General features: G+C 45.6%; 1 protein-coding gene across 1 annotated transcript in view; it reads left to right on the top strand.

The window, feature by feature from the left end:
• PTPN3 (protein tyrosine phosphatase non-receptor type 3) overlaps positions 1-17,814 on the top strand; it is a 112,945-nt gene that overhangs the window by 20,743 nt on the left and 74,388 nt on the right. The window contains exons 2-4 of the mRNA XM_049636052.1: positions 11,732-11,886; positions 17,000-17,107; positions 17,188-17,230. Coding sequence (XP_049492009.1) covers positions 11,749-11,886; positions 17,000-17,107; positions 17,188-17,230 — 289 coding nt within the window. The 5' untranslated portion in view covers positions 11,732-11,748. The remainder of the gene's footprint in view (positions 1-11,731; positions 11,887-16,999; positions 17,108-17,187; positions 17,231-17,814) is intronic.

Below are 17,814 nucleotides of genomic sequence, written 5' to 3'. Positions count from 1 at the left end.
CTGTGAGATCATGACCTGAGCCAAAGTAGGACGCTCAACCAACTGAGCCACCCAGGTGCCCCAGGAAGGGGATTTTAAAGCTGGAAGGAGCCTTCCAAAGGCTCTAAACTAGGAAATCGATGAAAGAAAACCAGTGAAAAGTAAAGAAAAAAATAGAGCAGTGGCTTCCCAGGTTCCTTGGCTGATTAGTGACAAATAGGGTGATGCTTTCAGCGGGGGGTCAGGGTTTCAGGGTTGGAGGATATTTTTCTGTGTTTCCTTGAGATAAAATCATGGCGAGGGCTGCTGGTGGTGAGGATTGGGTTTCTCTGGCCAGGCTGCCACTGGCTTCAGACTCCTTGGCAGGAACAAAGCTGGCAGGATGGTCCTGTTGTGAGATCCCAGCTTCTTGGCTGGGATGAGTTGCGATTAGCACATCTCAAACCTTTCAAAGTGACTTTAGCTGTTTTCTTTTCTGAAGGCTTCTGCTGCTTTTGGCTGTAAAGGGGTGGGGGCTGGAACCCAACATAGAAATACCATGGACTTACACCCAAATGGGCGTGTCTGTGCCCCGAGGGCAAATATTAGCACAGTATTTTTGTAAAGTTTATGCAACTTGATTCATGGCCCTGTAGAGTAGATTTATTCCATCCTGTTTTCCAGTCTGTTTGGGGCCTCATGGAACTATCCAGAGGGAGAATGGAAAGAGACTGGTAGCTTAATTTTAGGTGGAAATAGCTCAATATAAAACATACTCTGCTATCTATACTTTGAGCTTTTATGTATTGCTTTTGGTCCATTCGTATTCTTTTATCCCCTGTTTCAGTGATGGGGTCATTCTAGTTTTTTTCAAGACTGAAGTACCCGTTTAGAATTCTTTCCCGTGAGAAGTCTGTGTATAAGGAATCTCATTTTGAACAGTGCTTGCTTTGAGTGGACTTACATGTACAGAGACTTAACCTTGGCACTATTGAAACAAGTCATAATAGAGTCTTGGTCATGGGTGCTCAGGGTACACCCATCCCACCTCCTCCAGGGCTGGTCAGCCCTCTGCGACCTTCTCACCAAAGGTCTTATCCGCCTTCTCTGCTTGATCACCTCTAGTGACAGGGAACTCCCTCTCTCCTGATGCAGTCCCTCTCATATTTGTGCAGCCTTGACTATTCAAAAGCTCTTCCTTCTGTTAAAGAGAAATCTGTTTCTTTTGTCCTTCACCCATTTGAACCCTTGGGGTCTAAACAGACCAGCCTAAAGACAGTAGTCATAAGTACCATTGATTGGACCCTGCTAGGTGCCCGTTAGTTTCAGACATACTCAGTGCTTAAAACCTTGAAAAGCATAGAAAATCCCCCTCCCCCTTTTGTAGGTAAGGAAAAGGGTGAGTGATTGCTAAGTTCACGCAGCTACTAAGTGGTTAAGCTGGGGTTCCAACCCGCATGCGATTGATTCCATTGCTGCTGACCTTCCTACAGCCTCACGCCATATCATGTGTGACAGCTGCTTGGATTTTTGAAGCACCAAATCTTCTCCCTGAGATATCTCTAGGATACCAATTATGCCCCAGACACTCCTGCTAAATCTCTCTCCTTGCATTTCCTAAAATGTGTTTCCCCTCCTGACTTTTGTATATGCACTGCCATGTTGGAAGCCCCTTCTACCTAGTTGACTTCCTTTTATCCTGCAAGGTTCCCCTGTGACACCTTTGTGACCTGGTCCCACTGCCCACCCCAGTCAGGTCGGGACCCCTCCTCCTGTTTCTCTGGCACCCTGGGTGTTCATCTCCCTTAGATCTTGAAACTCCAGGTACTTCTATGCATCCGGCCTGACATAGAGCAGGTGCCCAGTAAATGAGTATTGAGTAAATGGTCCAGAACTCCTTTGCCAAAGTAGTACTAAAGGTTAAGAGTAATTATAAGCAAGATTGAGGGTCTGTGCAGTATAGTCCTAGTCCAGTGTGGGACTTTGGCCAGTTGTAGGGAGGATATAGGGACAGCTTGTCTGTAGGAAGTCCTGGAGTCCTTTTCCTCCGCATGGTTTGGTTCCATCATTCCAAGGCCTGGAGTTCCTTCCAGGAGGCAGGCTTGCTGACCTCTGAAGGTTCTGGGTCCACTGAGGTGGCATCTTAACGGGAGAGGTTCACTAGACACTGTTCAGAGCCTCACCTAGGGGGAGACCACATCCCATGCTTCTCATTTCTCTGCAGCCCATACTGCACAGATGCCAGAAGCATCCACATATGTGCTGCTCACAGCCCTGGGAGAGCAGAGTCCTGGGAAATTTGGGGCAGGGGTGCAGTTTAGCACTGCACTGTGATAACCTTTCCTAAACATTAAAAAAAAAAAAAACTCACTTAAAAAAAATCTCATGATGGGGTGCCTGGGTGGCTCAGTCGGTTAAGCGTCTGACTTCAGCTCAGGTCATGATATCACGGTCCATGAGTTTGAGCCCCACGTCAGGATCTGTGCCAACAGCTCAGAACCTGGAGCCTGCTTCAGATTTGGTGTCTCCCTGTCTGTCTCTGCCACTCCCCCTGCTCACACTCGCTCTCTCTCTCTCAAAAATAAATTTAAAAAATCACAGGAAGAGGGGAGCCTGTCTGGCTCGGTCAATAGAGCTCACAGATCTTGATCTTAGGGTCGTAAGTTTGAACCCCATGTTGGGAGTAGAGTTGACTTTAAAAAAAAATCTCATGAAGTTGGTGTTAAAAGTTAGAAGAGTAGTCCCCTCTGGGGGAAGTCCTGTTTGGATGGGGGCACGAGGGGGCTTCTGCCAGGCTTCTCTTGAGAGCTGTGCACTTAGGATTTGTGCTTCTTCCCTCTGTGAGGCTTCAAGAAAAAGGTGGGGTTTGGGCAGTGACTTCATGTAATAGACCCAACAAGGGTAATGAGTGTAACGTGAGTGTTCTCATCGCTTAGGGGCAGCTGGTGCGTTCAGTTCCTTAGCTTCTCATCGCCACCCTGAAAACTTCGCTCATGGAACGTTAGGAGGTTGGCTTCTCTTTATAGCAACATTACCTCTTTCCCGAAACCGTCCACAGCCCCCACGGAGTTCTTCATCTTGCCCTTCAGGTAGCCTGAAACTACTTCTTGTTATCTCCCAGTATCAAGTGTAACTTTCTTATTTTGTTAGTTTTGCCAGTGTCATGGTGTTGAGCCTATAAATAAACCCTGACTCCATAATAAGAAAACTATTTGGCATTTTGAAGTTGTAGGAGAAAGAGGGCGCTAATTACGGGTCTCTGTCTGAGAACGAATCCTACAAATTACCCCACCCTGCTTCCTGGGGGCCCTAGTTGGTGATCCACTCCCTGAACAAATTATAGGAGCTTTGGAACAAATGATTTGATCCCAAGACTGTACGTCTGGAGTGTTCAGATTAATAATTGCAGGATAATTTGAGTAGTGAGCTGTGCTATTGAAGGGACTTGTATGAGCCTTTTCTCCCATGTGGTGGCAAATAATGTGAAATGCGAGAGTTAGAAACTTTCATAAATGTGCTCACAGAAGCATCTTTTCTTCTAAATAAGATATTAAATACTTTTATATCTGCATGCCCAAATTAAAAACCAGTCTCATGTACTAATACTTCCATTGTCAGCTGCAATTATTATTTTCATTGACAGCTGTTAAGCTTTAAAAATGCTATTTAAAAATTAATTTGTCCTGAGCCTCTGTGCTGAAAAATCAGGGCATTGGCTGTAACACTGAATTAGCAATATGAAAATGCCATCCTTAATAGATTTCTTTCTAATTTAGAAATGTGTATAGTGATTGTTTACATTATAAACTAGTTTTTAAAAGAAGCCCGTATATTTATCTTTGTATTTAGGCAGTGTAGTACTTTGGATATTAAAAAGGCAAGTACGAAGGGGGGGAGGAGTAATTGCCAGAAAGCAGTGTTGATAAATTTACGGAAAATAGTCATGAGGAAAATTCAGTTTCATGTAATCAGTTGTATGGTAATTTTTTTTGGAGAGACAGAGAGTGAGTGGGGGAAGGGCAGAGAGAGAGGGGGAGGGAGGGAGGGAGGGAGGGAGAGAGAGAGAGAGAGAGAGAGAGAGAGAGAGAGAGAGAGAGAGAATCCCAAGCAGGCTCCTTGCTGACAGTGCAGAGCCTGATGCAGGTGCTCAAACTCATGAACCATGAGATGAACCCATGACCTGGGCCAAAACTAAGAGTCGGACACTCAACCACCTGAACCACCCAAGTGCCCCATTGCAATTTTATCAGATGCACGTAATTTAGAATTAATAAAGTAAAATAGTACATACAGTAGTGTTTTAGTGTTTTTGGGGGCTCCCGGGTGGTTAAGCATCCGACTTCGGCTCAGGTCGTGATCTCAACAGTCCGTGGTTTCGAGCCCCACATCAGTCTCTGTGCTGGCAGCTCAGAGCCTGGAGCCTGCTTCAGATTCTGTGTCTCCCTCTCTCTCTCTGCCCCTCCCTTGCTTGCACTCTCTCTCTCTCTCTCTCTCTCTCTCTCTCAAAAATAATAAACACTAAAAAAATTTTTTTAAGAAGTGTTTTTTTTAAATATGTGAGTATTTTACAAATGAGAACTAAAATCACTATCTGGTTGGGCTGAGTTTCATTAATAACTTTTGAAAAGCCTAATCACAAAATGTACATGTCTCTCTTCCTTTTGTCTCTTTCCTTCCTTACCACGATTGTAGTTGACTGCCCCTCATTTCTGCAAAAGCACATTACAGAAGACCCTGCTGCCTTTTTTATAACTTGGATATTATGAATCGTTAGGAATCACTGTCTGTGAAAGATGTGAACTAATTTGGGTGAACAAGCCAAGACATCTGGTTACATAATATCAAGTGATAGAACCCTTTTTGAACTAACATTATTTTCGTGTTGCTTTCTTCCTCTGTTATGACAACAGTGCTAATCCCAGCACTGACATATAGACTGGAAAGTCTATGCTACTTTAACAATGTCTTAGGAAGTGCTTCCCCAGACTAAGTAAGGGGACAGCTGCTAAGCTACAGAAACTCCTTTTAGCTCTGCAAAGTGATTTGTAATGTAGGAAAACTGACGTAGAGTGCTGACCTAACCAAGCCCTTGGCTGTAGTCACATACAGTCAAAACCGAAAGGAACCCTGGGATCATCTGGTTGAGTATTTTCCACTGCATGGTGCTCAGACCTGCTGTGTCTGAGTCCCCTGGGGATGCTTATTAAAAATGCAACTTCAGTCTGACAATTAAAGCAATGGCAAGGTCCTGGTTTGGATCCTGGATCAGGAGGAAAGAAATAAAGGACATCTTTGGAACAATGTGCAAAACTTTAATATGGGCTGTATATTATATAAGTGCTTTTATCAGTGTTAAATTGCCCAGTACAATAATTGTACTGTGGCTTGGAATGTCCTTGTCATTGAGAGACATGCTAAATATTCAGAGGTAAAGGGGCATAATATCTACACCTTCCAAGTGTTCAGTAAAAAGCATAAGGTGTGGGGGTGTGTAGGAGAGAAAGCATATATGACAGAAAGTTAATTAAATCCTGGCCAATGGGGGTATATGGGAGTTCTGTTTTTCTTGCAACTTTTCTATAGGTTGGAAAAAATTAACTTTTAAAATGCAGTTTCTTCGGTCCCTACTAAACCATAGATTCTGTAGGTGGTGCCAGGAATCTATTTTAACAAGCTCCCCAGATGATTAAATCAAGCACATTAAAGTTTTATTTAAGTCTTTGGTTTAAAAGTCTCATTTTAATCATTGTTTCTTTGTTAGCAGCTTAATTACTAAGCATACATTCTTACAGTTTGATCCGATCTTAATCTAGAGCTTAATAAATAAATCCCCATCCAGATGTTTATAAATCTTTAGAAGGGAATACCCCACTTCAGAGAAGTTTAAGGAACACGTAAACCTGGCCATAAAACAGCCTAGATCACGATCTCGCGGTCCGTGAGTTCGAGCCCCGCGTCAGGCTCTGGGCTGATGGCTCAGAGCCTGGAGCCTGTTTCCGATTCTGTGTCTCCCTCTCTCTCTGCCCCTCCCCCATTCATGCTCTGTCTCTCTCTGTCCCAAAAATAAATAAAAAACGTTGAAAAAAAAAAAAAAAACAGCCTAGAGCTAGAAGCTATCCTGTGTATGTGTTTTCCTGTCCATATGCAGTAAAGTCATGTGTGATGGGCATTTGCCCCCTGAAGACTTGGTTAACCCATAATGAAGCCCGAGTGCCATGTATTTACAGTGGAAAGGTGGAGAAAGCAATATTGGTATTTGATGAGTCATCTGTCTAGCATGGCTGATTTTACATGAGTGTTTATTTTCCATGTTAGAGACGTCCCTCTCTAGCCAATGAGGCATCTGTTGGGGCTCATCAATATCCTCCCACCCCTACCTCCCACCCCCACAAAAACCTCTCCTGACTTCACTAGGGAAGAAGAATTAGGGAAAAGGAGGGAATTGGGCTACAAAGAAGGCCTTCTGTACTGTGAGAGATTTTTTGAGTTGAAGTGTGATAAGAAAAGGGAGCAAGGCTGTGCCTGTTTCTCTCCAGGAAGTAGAAAGTCATAGGGTAGGAGGTGCCGTGTTTTCCTCTGATGGCCACTAGGTGGTAGCATTGGCCTAGGTCGGCGTGATGATTAGTCAGGCTGATTCCTTTATTGAGCCACCTGTGGTTCATTTGTAGTGTTTACTCACAAATTAGGTGTTAATAAATCAGAACTGCTTTTTTTTCTTTTAACTGAAACTTGCACTCTTGAGTTAGAGGTCTAAGTTCTCATTTTGGGAAACAAGGGTGTGAAATAACCTCAACATTTTCTTTTAAAATGACTAAAATGGGAGTACCTGGGTGGCTCAGTCATTTAAAGGTGGGACTCTTGATTTCGGCTCAGGTCATGAACTCACGGTTCATGGGCTCGAACCCCGTGTCGGGCTGTGTGCTGACAGTGTGGAGCCTAATTGGGATTCTCTCTCTCTCTCCCTCTCTCTCTGCCCCTGTCTTGCTCTCTCTCTCAAAATAAATAAACTTAAAAAAATAAAATGACCAAAATGGAGTTCTTTCTGACTTTCTCTAATGGAGAAGAGTATAGTCCTCTCCCTTCTGTCTGTGGTTCACGTGCTTGTAAAAGAACAGAGTTCCCTGGGTCAGCATGTAGACCCTTAGGAAATAAAGCATCACCTCTTCCCTGTCCCCAGCTCCAGGGCAGACAGGGAGCCCAGAAAGGATAGTGGTTGAAGACTTGTCACCCAACCCCACCCACAAGGGCTCCGGTGTCCCACATGCCACAAATTGCCGCATCCCACGCAATATGCCCCCTGATTCTGGGACCTGTGTTTATAGAACAGCTCAAAGGTATGTCACCTATCTATCTCTTAACCTCACAGGCTGTCTCTGTTGAAATAAAATTTTAAGAAACAGAACATTTATAGAAGGCATTTGAAATCAGGGTTGGCTACAAAATCCAGATTCTAGGCAGCACCTGATGGCATTAGAAGCACAGTAGTGTTGGGCATCTGGGTGACTCAGTCAGTTAAGCGTCCAACTCTGGCCCAGGTCATGATGTCGAGGGTCATGAGTTGGAGCCCCACTGACAGCTCAGAGCCTGGAGCTTTGGATTTTGTGTCTCCCTCTCTCTCTTCCCCTCCCCTGCTCACACACACACACTCTCTCTCTCTCTCTCAAAAATAAATATTTAAAAAATATATTAAACAAAAGAAGTTTAGCATTGTTAATATAATGCCTTTTATTGAGTACCTAGTCTGTGTCCCGCCAGGTGTTAACTCACACTCATGGTGTGCACTGGGCCCCCACTGTGCACTAAGGGAGATGTCGGGTCTTCCTGTATGTCTTGCAGGTACAGTCTGATAAAATCTATAGTCACAGTGGAACCTCTGTTGTGCAGAACAGATACCGAAGCCACAACTGATTGGTTTTGATTTTGAAAATAGAGCAAATAAGGCTTCCATATTATAGAATACATCAGCTGCAGCTGTAGCCACTTGTGGTTAGGGAGGCCAGTGTGTTCCTGGTGAGGTTGTGGCTTTGTTTAGAATGAAGAGGCTTATAAAGGAAGCCGTAGAAACCCCAGGTTCCCCAATTGCTGTGGTTCCGGAAACTGGGCAGTCAGTCAGCATCCATTGTCTTGACCGGATTGTTTAAGAGAATTTCAAGACAATCTGAAAACCCTGCCTGGCTCGATTATGTGGTTATTCAACATGAGGCTTGCTCTTCTCAAGGTACGCTTTAGGAACAATTGTGAGGAGAATATATCTGCGACTTTCGTGAAATTCCTGTTCGTGACATTGTTAGGTTTCAAGGCCTTTTATATAGCAGAGATCGATGTGCAGAGGAAAGCAGTGTCTCTTCTGGGTCGCTGGCTACATGACTATGCTGGGGAATGTCATTAACCATGGTCAAGTTAATAAGTCCCACCGGTACCCACGCTTGTGCCAGCTGCACAGAGCTGCGAGGGCCAGGAGCAGTTTGAAAATTAGTGCCTGCTCTTAGCACGTCTGTCCATCTGACTTTCATTTGGAGGCTCTTGTTTGAAATCACTTTTGGTTTTTTCCATCCAGAGTCATGGTGTGATGAGCTCTTAGTGTTAGCTGCCCTGAGGAACTACCCCACTGTTTCCCGTGTGACCCCCTCAGTGAATGGCTCAGATTCCGGGAACCTGTATTCTTAAGTTTGACCATCTGGAGCACGTCCTGAGGTTCCCTGCAAACTCTCTCCTCTGGCCATTGACTGCCTCCTTCTGTGAGGGCTTCCCAAAGGGAAAGTCACTCTGTCACACCCCAGGTTGCTGAATCACCGTCTGTGGGTGTGGCCAGGACAGGCCTGGTTTTTTTGTTTAAAGCTCCCCAGGTAATACTGATGTGCACCTCCCACTAGAATCATGCTTGTAATGATTCTATTGTATCTTAAAAAAAAAAAAAAAAAAAAAAATTCTAGCCCACCTGAAATTCTTAGACAAGGACTAAACAATAAATTTGACATTTTAAATTCAAAGTGGTTAAAGTATTATGGAACACGTTTGTTGTCTTTTGATAACTCTTGGTATTACTCAGAAAATGCATCCCTGCTTCTGATGACATTTTCGTTGGAAAGGGCAAGGTGGAGGTGGTGGGGTGGGTGGAATTTTATAAGTGACAGAGTACTTTTTCTCCCACTGCCGGTCCCCGGAATTTGTTTTATTAATATTTGAGATTGCCTGTCCCTATCTACAGAAGAATGGAGGTTTGTCTGGAGCTCCCGCTGTAGGAAGAGGGACCAAGTGCACCCTTCTCTCCTGGAGCCTTCACCTACTTTGTGTTTCTGCTTCCTGCCGCCAAGCTGTGCCTCCAGTGGTCCCCTGAGGCTTGATTCTCAGGCGCCAGTCTGCTTTATGCTCGTCCCTTCCTTGCTGCTGATTCCCCAGTCTTGCTTTCTGACCCTGCCTGACATTTAGTGCTGCTTTTCCAGTTATCCGTGACTTGTTCCTCACAGTGTGAACCCCAGATCAGCGGCTCTGTCAGCTGGGAGACTGAGAATTGCAGACTCCCGGGCCCCCCCTCAGTCCCCCTTGCATTCTAGGTTGCCCCTGTTGTGTGCACCTTACAGTGTGGGGAACCCTGGTCTAGGGGATGTCCCCACCTTCGTTCCATCCTCCTTCCTGCTCCCACAACCCAAGTTTGTCTTATCAGGTAGCACTGTTTTTCCAGGTGCTAGTCTTGGCTTCATTTTTCATTTCATTTTTCCTTTTACTCATTGAGTTGTTGTTCAGCTATTTCTTGGCTGCCTCCCAGAGCTGGGTAGGTGTTGGGAGATGCGGTGAGTAAAACCAGACCTGGTCCCTACCCTTGTGAAGCTTAGCTTCTGGTGGCAGAGGCCAGTGTTAAATACGTCACCAGCTGTAACTGTCGCATTGTCCTGAGCACCACACAGGAGAGCCTCTAACACAAATAGTAGTTATGGACACCAGGGAAGGCTTTGCTGAGGAAGTGATGCTTGTGCTGGGCACTGAGGACTGAAGAGGAACAGAAAGAACTTTCTAGGCAGAGGGAATAGCTCATGCAAAGGCCCAGCTCATCTTGGAAAGTTTGCAGAGAATTAACAAAAAAGAACATTAAATTGCCCTTAAGTCCTTCACCTTCATCTGTTCTTGCCTCCAACCTCGTCAGATTTACACCTCCTCCGTTCCCTAAGCTGAGGAGCTGGCCTAGACCCTTGGCTTTCCTGCCTGCGTGATGTGACCGTGTGCTCACTGCACACTTCCTCAGTCTTCTTTTAGTCTACTGCCCTACAGTTGCATTCACTAGAAAGACCTCTTTCCTTGCCGTTCCCTGAATAGAGAGTCAGATTTTAAACTAACTCCCTCTTCCTCCCTGTATTATTTTACGTGAACTTGATATTGCAGTATACAGACAAGTACACAAATAAGTGTAGAGCTTGATGAAGCCTCACAAAGCGTGCACACCAGGATCAGTACCCAGATCAACAGAATATTATAAGCATCCCAGAAGTCTCCTGTCCACCCCCCATCCCCGACCCTGGTCACTTCCCACAGGGGTGACCACGCTTCTGTGTTCTGTTAGCGTTGATCAGTTTTGCCTGTTTCTGAACTTTATGCAAATGGATTCACGTTGTTGGTAATCTGTTGTATCTGGCTGCTTTTGCTCAACATAACGGAAGAATTCACTTGTGTTTCACATCACAGTGGTTCACTTACTTCCTTTGCTGTACAGTTAAGCATGGTATGACTATACCACAATTTCCCTCTGTTGATGGGCATTTGAGTCTTTTCCAGTTTGGGGCTATTATAAAAATTCTCATGCATGTCTTTTAGTGGGTAAATCCACATTTTTCTGTTGGGAATATGCCTAGGAATGGAATTATGTCACAGAATATGCATATGTTCAGTGCTAGTAGCTTCTGCCAAACCGTTTTCCAAAATAGTTGCGCTAATTTTCATTCTTACCAGCAGTGCCTGAAAGTTCCGGTTGCCACATACCCTGGCCAGCACTTGGTTTTGTTAGATTTCATTGTAGCCATTCTGGTGGGTATGTGGTACCATTACTTTGTGGTTTTAATTTGCATTTCTTTGACAACTAACGTGGTTCCCATTTTCTGCCAGATTGCTTGTTTTTTTCTCTTACTGATTTACAGGAGCTCTAAAAAAATGTTTATTTATTTTTGAGGGAGAGAAATAGCATGAGCGGGGGAGGGGGCAGAGAGAGAGAGGGAGACACAGAATCCAAAGCGGGCTCCAGGCTCTGAGCTGTCAGCACAGAGCCCGACGTAGGGCTTGAATTCCTGAGCCCTGAGATCATGACCTGAGCCAAAGTCGGACACCCAACCAACTGAGCCACCCAGGTGCCCCTAAATGGTGTCTTTTAATGACTGTAAGTTACTTAATGTAGTTTAATTGACCAATAAGTATCTTAATATTTTAAATCATTTTTACATGACATTTAGTTCCTTAAAAAAAAATAGTAGAGTTCACAAATATATACAAAAAGTTAAACATAAAAAATTAAAAGCCTGGGAAATATAAATTAGATTTAGACCAGGGAGATAAAACACACAAATAAGCCATATAATTCTGTTAACATGTTATAACGGAGCAATACATTTTGCTTAGAGCCGCTTAGAAGTTGAATGGAAACACGGTCTGTTATCTGGTTCTCATTTGTCCGAGGTCTTCAGTTTTATGAGGATCAAAGCAGACACGGGATAGGTGGACTGTGAGGTGCATCCACACGTAGCAGGTAATTTTCATGTCAGAGAGCTAACAAGTGTACTTTCTGTTACAGGTTATTCAACGACAGTTATGACCTCCCGGTTACGTGCATTGGGTGGAAGAATTAATAACATACGCACCTCAGAATTACCCAAAGAGAAAACTCGATCTGAAGTCATCTGCAGCATCCGCTTTTTAGATGGCTTGGTACAGACTTTTAAAGCCAATGTAAGGTCTCCAAATTTAATCTTTTCTGAATTAATGCTATTAAGACATAATGTTTCTTCATTTTATAAACCAAGATATCAAAACTTTTTATTTTTAAATTTTTTTTTTAACGTTTATTTATTTTTGAGACAGAGAGAGACAGAGCATGAACGGGGGAGGGGCAGAGAGAGGGAGACACAGAATCGGAAGCAGGCTCCAGGCTCTGAGCTGTCAGCACAGAGCCTGACGCGGGGCTCGAACTCACGGACCGCGAGATCGTGACCCAAGCCGAAGTCGGCCGCTTAACTGACTGAGCCACCCAGGCGCCCCTCAGAACTGTTTTTAAATGAAAGCTTGAGGTCTCAGATCTTGTATGTTGAGATTGGCCTGGAAATAACCCTAAAAACTTTGCTCACATTCTTGTTCACCTGGAGTGCCTTGCCCCCACTTCTTGGTGACACGAACTGAGTGACACTTCGATGTTACCTGTTCTGTGCCATCTTCATCAGCTTCCTGAGCTCGTTCTCCCATAATGGTGCCCTGTCTGCATTATTAGAGCCCATGTCACATTTCGTTATTAGTCGTTATAATTACTAGGTTGTATGTTCTTTAAATTGTGAGCTCCTGGGGACAGGCATGGTGTCATCTCCCCTGGGCCCGGTCCAGGACGAGGCACATAGCAGGTGCTTATTATGGTATGAGTTCATGGGTCCAATCTGGAGGGTAGTAAGATGTGTGCCTCATAAATGGCAGGGCTCAGGGAGAGCCTGGCTTCTCCCACCTCAAGCTCATGACAGACGCAGGACTGGAAACGAGGCCTCCAGTATCAGGCCACCAGTGAGATCCTTGAACTGTAGTAGTCATGCCGTCCCGCCCTCCCCCAGTCACCGTTTAGGCCCATGACCTCTGCCTGTCTCTCCCATACTCTGGCTGATCCTAAGGGGGTCAACCCCAGTCCTGGACTGGCTGCCAGCGTCTGCCCCAACCTGGAAAGTTCAGTGTGTAAGGAGAAGGGTTGGAAAGCGAAGATTAGGTACAAGAGAACAACCAGGGGTAATAGAAGGCCACAGAAATTGAAAGGGTAACAAAAACTGGCCCCTGGGTCTTCCACCCCCACCCCTAAGTTTGCCTCCCGCTGACCCCAGGTCACTATGGACCTTGATGGCTGAGCAGACAAGAGGGGAGGGCAGTTTGCAGGAAGTCACAGCATGGCAGTTTCTCTAAAAGGGTCACGTATGCCTCTTCCAGATGCTCTAAATTGACTGTATATGCCTGGCTCCTTTGTTGTTGGTTTGGGAGCTATTCCTTTGCTGTTTATCTTCTTTCTGATAAGAACGTGTTTATTCAACAAATGTTTACTGGGCACCTTCTACGTGTCAGGCTTCATGCTGGTTATAAAGAATACAGCAGTGAACAAAACAGCCAAGTATGTGGCCTTTCAAAGCTTACGTCTAGTGTGAAGAAATGGACAGTATACATAAACAAATGTATACTGTGTCAGGTGGTATGTATTTAGGAGAAAAATAAAGTGGGATGAGGAAGGTAGAGAGTGCCAGAGCGGGGCAGTTGTGGGGTTGTCATTCTATAGAAGTGACCAGAGAAGACCTCATCTAAAAGAAATGAAGGAAAGAGCTATGTTGTTCTCTGGAGGGAATGCACATTCCAGGTAAAAGAAGTAGCAGTGCAAAGGTCCTGAGGCAGGATCCCACTCAGTGTAGTTGCAGAGCAGTATGGAAGCTAGTGTGTCTGGAGTGGAATGAACAAGGGGGAGAGTAGCAAGAGAGGTCAGAGGTGATAGGTGTTGGGTTGGGGGGGGGTGGGTGCTGCGTAGAGCCTTATAGGTCATCCTGAGGGTCCTGGTTGTATTCTGAGGGAGGCAGAAACCATTGGTAGGTCTGGGCAGAGACCTTACATGATGTGACTCAAGTGTTACTCTGGATGCCCTGTCAATAGTAGACTGTTGGGGGTGGGGGGGAGGCAAGGACTAAGAGGATATTATAACAGTCCAGGGGAGAGGAGGACGAGGAGAGTTGGACAGGATGGTAAGTGTGGAGGTGGCTAAGAATAAACCGAGTCTGAAACTACTTTCAAGGCAGAGCCAGTGGGATTTGCTAATAGATGGAATTTGGGATGGGAAAGAGGCCCTCAAGGTGACTCTCAGGGTTGTCGGCCTGGGAAACTAGCAAGATGGAGTTGGGGTCGATAGAGATGGGAAAGGCTGTAAGAAGGGTAGGCTTGGGGGTGGAGATAACGAGTTCTGCCAAGGACGTGTTGAGTTTGAGGTGCCTGGTACTCGTCTACATAGAGATGGTATCAGATATACAAGTGAGAAGGTTAAGGGAAGCGTTAAGGCTGGGATGCAGATGTGGGGCTGCAAAACGGGGTGAGGTCAGCTGGGAAGTGAGGACACAGAAGGTACGGACAAGGGTCCGTGTTGAAAGGTTTGAGAGACAAGAAATAGGCACTACAGGAGGCAGAGACAGACTGTCCCAGGAGGGAGAAGGAGAGCAAGAGCCAGTGTCTGAGAATCCCAGGCCAGAACTTTTTAAAGGGGGAGTGAGGAGCCCTGTAAACAGGGATAAGGAAAGCGCCTGCCCAGAGCGATGATCCTAGAACATGTTCTTATGAACACAAACACCATTGTCCTTATCATGCTGCTGCCATTGTTGCTTCCTCAAGCTTCCAGCAGTCCGGTCAAAGCTGACTCACATTGAACTTGAATCTGAGGGCCTGGTGGCAGTTTAGAATCCCTGTCACTTTAGATCTTCTACTTGTAGGGAGCGCTGGCACCAACTCTTGAGCCCAGACCCCCTATGGGCAGGAGCAGGCATCATCAGGAAGCTGGCCTATACATCCCTTGTTCTTAGCCCATCCCAGGGAGCAAGCTGGTCATGGACAGTGACCTGGCATAGCAAAGATGGCCTCTGATGGAGTAGGGGACTGGGCTGGGAGGCTTGTTCTTTATAAATGTGCCCTTTATTATGTTTCGGTTCCTTTTGGGAACTGGGAAAGTTGGGAAAAATATACCAGAATGGGTGAGTTTTGCACTCTAGAGGGAAGATGCAACATTGTGGGGACATGCAGCCTTTGGCAGCCAGCACACCATACTCAGGCAGGCAGACCGTCCATCAGCTGATGGCCTGGAGCCTCCCAGCACCTCTGCTCACGGCAAAGGGGATGCTGGTGATGACTTTGTGAATAGCCACAAAGATTCGAGATCATATATAAAAAGTGCATGTCGTGTCATATCTGGCTCATTGTGGATGTTTGATAGTTATTTACCTATTAAGTATAATATAAAATTCTATAAAAATTTTAACAAGGGGGGGGCGCCTGGGTGGCTCAGTCGGTTAAGCGTCCGACTTCGGCTCAGGTCATGATCTCACGGTTCGTGAGTTGGAGCCCTATGTCAGGCTCTGTGCTGACAGCTCAGAGCCTGGAGCCTACTTCAGATTCTGTGTCTCCCTCTCTCTCTGTTCTTCCCCTGCTCGCACTCTGTCTCTCTCAAACAAATAAAGATTTAAAAAAAATTTTTTTTAATTAAGGGAAACCAAGGTCTTTGATGCACCAGGAGAGTATCTCCTAATTGAGGGGGACAGTATCTCATATTTTGGAATAATGTGGACTGGGTGGGCCATCTTTTCCACACTGTCCTGATTCCCTTGTGATGGAAGCGGTCCCGGGTAAAAGAAGCAGCAGGTGCAGGGCCCTCAGGCAGGAAGGGGGGAATGTGTGCAGGAAATGGGTGTGTCTCATGTTCCCACACTATGGTCAAACAATATAAGACCACACCAAAGAGGAGGCTGCAGGAGGGGGCCTGATGACTACCTAATTCTCCTCTTCCTGGTCACTGTGGTCAATTTCCAGGTGCATGATCTTCTCTCTAGCAGTCAAAAAAGGAGCTGTCTTTTTGCTTGTTCTTTATAGTCTATTTCTGAGTCTCAGTGTCCTTAAGTCAAATGATTTGGTTCAAAGGATTCCTGAGAAGTCTGCCTGTTGAAGGAGAATTTGCGATTTCCCAGAGACACCATGCTGTCTCCCACCCCCGTTCCTTTGTGCCAGGCACACTGTTTAAGATGCCTTCTCTTTAGGACGCCTGGGTGGCTCAGTCCGTTGAGCGTCCAACTTCGGCTCAGGTCATAATCTCACGGTTCATGAGTTCAAGCCCCGCATCAGGCTCGCTGCTGTCAGCGCAGAGCCCGCTTCAGGTCCTCCGTCCCCCTCTCTCTGCCCCTCCCCCCCCCCAATAAATAAAAACATTAAAAAAGTTAATAAAAAACATTTTTTTAATGTACTCAGCCCTGTCACCCTCCCAGACCCATGTCAGGAGTTGCTTCCACTTGTCCCCCGGTTGAATTAACCATCTGTATCGTCCTCTGTGTGTTTCCTGTGCCCTGAGGGTTTCACGGCACTCGACAGCATTTGGCTCACCATGTTACGGTCACTGCTTCTATGCCTGGCCTCTCTGGGACACTAACTGTGGCTCGGTCCCCATGCTCAGCACTGTGCCTGCTTCATAAACACCAAGTGGTGACAGTGGCTGAGTCCTGCCGTAGATGCAAAGTGCAATTGAATGTCCCCACTGACTTCTCACTTCAGATGGCAGAGAGCAGAGTGGCAGATGATCCCCCAGGGTGACACACACCCGTCACTTTGAGGGCGTTTAGGATGGCATTTGCTTATTCTTAGCCATCTTCCTCATGCTGTTAGTAGTTTTCTTCCCCGTACACGCTTCCGTGGCTCCCGAGGGGTCAACAAAACTGATGTGGGATTAGCGTTTTGCCGTGGATAATCCATGGGTAGGTCATGGAGAGTTTACTCTCATCGTGATATCTGTGTTTCCCAATTCAGACATCACTTGGGAATCTCTGCTAAGGGGAAGGAAGAAGTCTCAGACAATTTAACTATACTGTCTTAAATCATATTTATGTGGTTTTTCCTCGAGCCCTACTTCCCATGCGTACCATGTGACTTCTTGGCATGACATTTATTAAAGCATTTCTTACTACAAGATACGAGTGTGCATAAAATCTCTAAATGTTTTAACTCCTTTTTGCCTACAATATTTAACCATTGGTTTTTCATTCATTTTAAAAATATGCCCACTAGACCTTTTTTTTTTTTTTTTCCTTAGAAACAAGATACCGGTCAAGTTCTTCTGGATATGGCATACAACCACTTGGGTGTGACCGAAAAGGAATATTTTGGTTTGCAGCATGGCGATGATTCAGTAGACTCTCTTGTAAGTATCATCCCTTTAAGACGTCGCTGGATTTCTGTATGGTTTGGTTTTATATCTTATGTTTTCTTCTTACCCAACAGAGATGGCTGGAATCAAGCAAGCCCATCAGGAAGCAGTTAAAAGGTGAGGCTGACCTTCTCATTTCAGTTGAACACTGGGTATTCGTGTATCACGGCCTGTTTCTCTCTTCCAATTATCCGTGTGCCTGTTAACATCTGGGACCCGGCTTCCAGGTGGTCCAGGTGATGTGAGTAAACTGTCTTCTCCCTGTTTGACTTCTAAGTGAGCAGAGATGCTTTCAGATCAGTCCTCACCAGCAGTGAGCAGGAAAGGTGAAAGAAGGCAGCCAAGAGCCCAGGAACCTACTTTCTTCTTACAAGGGAAGGGAGATGGCTTTTCTTAGCCCAGTGTGAGAGCCAGGGTGGGAAAGGCACGTGTGCATGCAAGCACATGCACGCACACACACACACACATACACACCCCTCCTACTGGAGTCTGAGACATAGGTAGTCAATATAACAGATATAACATACTGCTCCTAAGCCCGGTGCTGTACATTAACTCCCATTTAGACGGGATTTCACACCATGCCCCACCCCACCCTCCGCCCGGATCCGTCCTCAGCCTGGTTTCTAGCATCCCACTCTCTGTCCCCCTTTATGCACTTTATGCCCCAGACAAACCTGGCTGACCTCCCAGACTGCACA

This window comes from Panthera uncia, chromosome D4 (assembly GCF_023721935.1).
Source record: "Panthera uncia isolate 11264 chromosome D4, Puncia_PCG_1.0, whole genome shotgun sequence".
Lineage (NCBI taxonomy): Eukaryota > Metazoa > Chordata > Mammalia > Carnivora > Felidae > Panthera > Panthera uncia.
The sequence above is the reverse complement of the archived record's forward strand: the minus strand, read 5'-3'. Positions and strand labels throughout refer to the sequence as shown.